At 47.1% G+C, this 4,211-nt stretch overlaps 1 protein-coding gene across 1 annotated transcript; it reads left to right on the forward strand.

Annotated features, from left to right (window-relative positions):
* The first annotated feature begins 1,172 nt into the window (after window positions 1–1,172).
* Window positions 1,173–2,717, forward strand: gja9a (gap junction protein alpha 9a). The gene has a single exon (XM_078423421.1). The coding sequence runs from the start codon at window positions 1,173–1,175 to the stop codon at window positions 2,715–2,717; it is 1,545 nt and encodes a 514-aa protein (XP_078279547.1).
* Window positions 2,718–4,211: the final 1,494 nt, after the last annotated feature.

The raw sequence follows: 4,211 nt of genomic DNA on the forward strand, positions 1-4,211 counted from the left end.
TCAATCCCATGGTGAGTTAATCTTTTTGGAAGAACTTCAATGATTTTTATTTAGTGTGCATTAAAGGCATTGTGGAGATGAGCAAGACTGATAATAGATATGTACTTTCTTTGATGGACTATGTCCACATAAAAAGATCACTGTTAGGGAGAACATGGTATATTGTGCTACCACATGATGTAAAATATTCATAATCATATCATATCATATATATACAGCCGGAAACAGGCCTTTTCGGCCCTCCAAGTCCGTGCCGCCCAGCGATCCCCATACATTAACACTATCCTATACCCACTAGGGACAATTTTTTTAAAACATTTACCCAGCCAATTAACCTACATACCTGTACGTCTTTGGAGTGTGGGAGGAAACCGAAGATCTCGGAGAAAACCCACGCAGGTCACGGGGAAAACTCCTTACAGTGCAGCACCCGTAGTCAGGATCGAACCTGAGTCTCCGGCGCTGCATTCGCTGTAAAGCAGCAACTCTACCGCTGCGCTACCGTGCCGCCCTCATCCCTCATCTGTATGAAAGGTTATTCAAATGAGCGAGACTATTGATTTGTGAGGTTATGATTCAGCACTGTCTATGCCACAGATTCCAAGTATCTATCACATGTATCCCTGTGATATTTGATTAAATAGTTAATTTGAGTATCCATCATAACTTCTCGAGTATTTGTTGGTAACGGGTGCTTTGAATAGACATTCTCTCATGCCATTTTGCAAATGTTGCATGCATCAATACAAAAAAAAATAACCTGCCATTCTCTTATGGCACCACGGAGTACGCTTAAGGTTCAGGGATGTGAGAACAAGAATGGACCATTCACCCGTAGAGCCTATTCCATAAATTGTAGAAATCACACCATAACTGATCTGAATCTTAGGTCCAACTACTCTCGACTCAGTACCCACAAATACCTTTCCTAACAAACGTATCAATTTACAATAGACACACAAGGAACTGCAGATGCTGGGATTTTGAGCAAAGCACAAAGTACTGGAGTAATTCAGCAGGTCACGTAGCATCTCCGGGGGTGATGGATATACGACGTTTCGGGTCGGGATCCTTTCTTCTCCAGAGATGCTGCCCGACTCGTTGAGTTTATGCCAATTGACAAAACATCACATTTCTGTTGTCAGGATTCCGCACGGGAATAAGCGTCGAGGATGGGCGACTGGAATTTCCTTGGAGGGATTTTGGAGGAAGTGCACCTTCACTCCACCATCGTTGGGAAAATATGGCTGACCATCCTTTTCATATTCCGCATGCTTGTCCTGGGAGTGGCCGCTGAGGATGTGTGGAACGACGAGCAGTCAGAGTTCATCTGCAACACCGAGCAGCCAGGGTGCCGCAACGTCTGCTACGACAAAGCTTGCCCCATCTCCCTGGTCAGATTTTGGGTCTTGCAGGTGATCTTCGTGTCCTCTCCGTCCCTGGTGTACATGGGCCATGCCCTGTACCGGCTGAGGGCGCTGGAGAAGGAGAGGCAGAAGAAGAAAGTCAAGCTGAGGGGTGAACTGGAAGAGCAGGAGACAATATTGGACGGTCGGCGCAGGTTGGAGCGTGAGTTGAGACAGCTGGAGGGCAGGAAGTTAAACAAAGCTCCACTGAGGGGGTCTCTTCTGCGGACCTACGTCTTGCACATCCTCACCAGGTCTGTGGTCGAGGTGGGGTTTATGATGGGACAGTTTTTATTCTACGGACTGGAATTGGACCCTCTGTACAAATGCGAGCGGTTCCCCTGCCCCAACGTGGTGGATTGCTTCGTGTCAAGACCCACCGAGAAGACCGTCTTCATGCTGTTCATCCTGGGTATCGCCGCAGTGTCCCTGTTCTTAAACATCCTCGAGATCATCCACTTGGGCTGCAAGAAGATCGAGCTGGGGCTCTTTGGATATTACCCCAAACTGAACGGGGAAGTGGGAGACCTGTGCATGAACAAATCGCAGAAAAGCTTGAGTATTCAGCAAATCTGCGCCTCGGCGTCTCGACCCTCGCAGACCATGGTCCCCTCCGCTCCCAGGGGCTACGATCTGCTGCCCGAGAAAGACGTGGAGTCCACCGCCATGTACCCGATCTTCATTCTGCCGGCCGGCTTCAAATCGCTTCATGGTGACCAGAGACAATGTGACAAAGGCGAGGAGGAGCAAGGATCCGTGGCCAACCAGTGTAGCACCAATTATCATGCAGCCAACGAAGGACAAAAAAAGTCAGATGGATCAGAGATCCCAAGCCAACGCAACGAAGAGTTGGACCACTCCAACACTGCCTCCGTTGCCGTTGGCAACTCCATACCAAGCTCCCATTCAGGCAGTCAGGTAGAACTGTCGGCGGCCGGTGTGTTGCACCCGTCCCTTCACGCGGGTATGGCATCATTCACTGCATGTCCAGCCAGCTCCGGCCGCAAGCCACGCCGAGTCAGTGTCTCCTATAACTGCAGGACAGTGGTTGAGCGCAGTGGCTCTGCCGCAGAATCCGAGCCAAGCTACAAGGGAAGGTGTGACTTCAATGCTCCCCGGGCCAGCGCGGCTTCCAAAGCAGACCTCAAACGGCCCAGCAGACCCGACACCCCTGATTCAACCTGCGAATCCAGCTCAGGGTCGAAGCAGAGTGGGAACGGCGACAGCCCCCAGGCCGTCTCTCCCTCACGGAGAATGTCATTGGCAAGTAACGCAAGCGGCAGGCGTGCTCCCACTGATCTCCAGATATGAGCGTTAGTTTAATTAATACCTTATCCCTGTTCAATGCAAGAGTATATCATTTGGTTCTTAGAAAACTAAGATTGTTTGGTCTCATACTCTTAGGTTACCTTTCTATTAGGGTTATGTGATGTCAGTGGGGTTATAAAAAATGAGTTACAACGATTGCCCCAAACAGATCTCTCTTTATTCGACACCATTGTAAAGGCAGTTTCTATACCTTCTCAAAGTCCAACGTCGATAGCCATTACTGCTCGGGGATGGAATGGAGGTATAGCTTACGCACACACCTCACTCTGAGATAACAAAAAACAATCTTCCAAACGCTGTTTCTTGATTAATTTGTCTTTATTAAAGTAGCACAATTCAAAGAGTAATTCATAACTTTTTGTTCTTATCAACTGTTTCTTCTTCAAACAATACAGTAAAAATCGTGTAGTCGTTACCGTGTGGTCCTTGTGAGTGTGGCTGGCGTGAGTGTGGCAGTCGTGAGTGTGATTGGCACGAGGGTGGCAGTCGTGAGTGTGACTTGCGCAAGTGTGGCAATGTGTACAGTTTTGGTCTCCTAATCTGAGGAAAGACATTCTAGCCTTAGAGGGAATACAGAGAAGGTTCACCAGATTGATCCCTGGGATGGCAGGACTTTCATATGAAGAAAGATTGGATAGACTAGGCTTATACTCGCTGGAATTTAGAAGACTGAGGGGGGATCTTATAGAAACATATAAAATTCTTAAGGGGTTGGAGAGGCTAGATGCGGGAAGATTGTTCCCGATGTTGGGGAAGTCCAGAACCAAGGGTCACAGCTTAAGGATAAGGGGGAAGTCTTTTAGGACCGAGATGAGAAAACATTTCTTCACACAGAGTGGTGAGTCTGTGGAATTCTCTGCCACAGAAGGTAGTTGAGGTCAGTTCATTGGCTATATTTAAGAGGGAGTTAGATGTGGCCCTTGTGGCTAAACGGATCAGGGGGTATGGAGAGAAGGCAGGTACAGGTTACTGAGCTGGATGATCAGTCATGATCATATTGAATGGCGATGCAGGCTCGAAGGGCCGAATGGCCTACTCCTGTACCTATTTTCTATGTTTCTATGTGAGTGTGGCAGTCATGAGAGTGGTAAAAAACTGTATTCTCTCCATCCTCCGAGACTAAACTGACCCACAATCTCTGTGGCTACGCTAGCTGCCTCCCATGTGGACACTCCCCCATTACGTATCAAATCACACACACAGCATGCAAAAAAGACAGAAACTAGAAATATTAAACATAGCCATAATACAATGGCAGTAACTAAATTAAGCGTAAATTGCTCCTACAACTATTTTAAATACATTAAGGTCATTTGACCTTCGAAAGTGTTTTTCTTAATGAGAAATAAGTTAAAGGATTGAAACCCATGGACATGGTTAAAATTCAAATAAGCAATTCGGGTAATGAAAATTAAAACTGCTGATGCTGAAAACCTGAAATAAAACAGAACATGTTGGAAAAATGCAGGCAGCATC

This window comes from Rhinoraja longicauda, chromosome 27 (assembly GCF_053455715.1).
Source record: "Rhinoraja longicauda isolate Sanriku21f chromosome 27, sRhiLon1.1, whole genome shotgun sequence".
Lineage (NCBI taxonomy): Eukaryota > Metazoa > Chordata > Chondrichthyes > Rajiformes > Arhynchobatidae > Rhinoraja > Rhinoraja longicauda.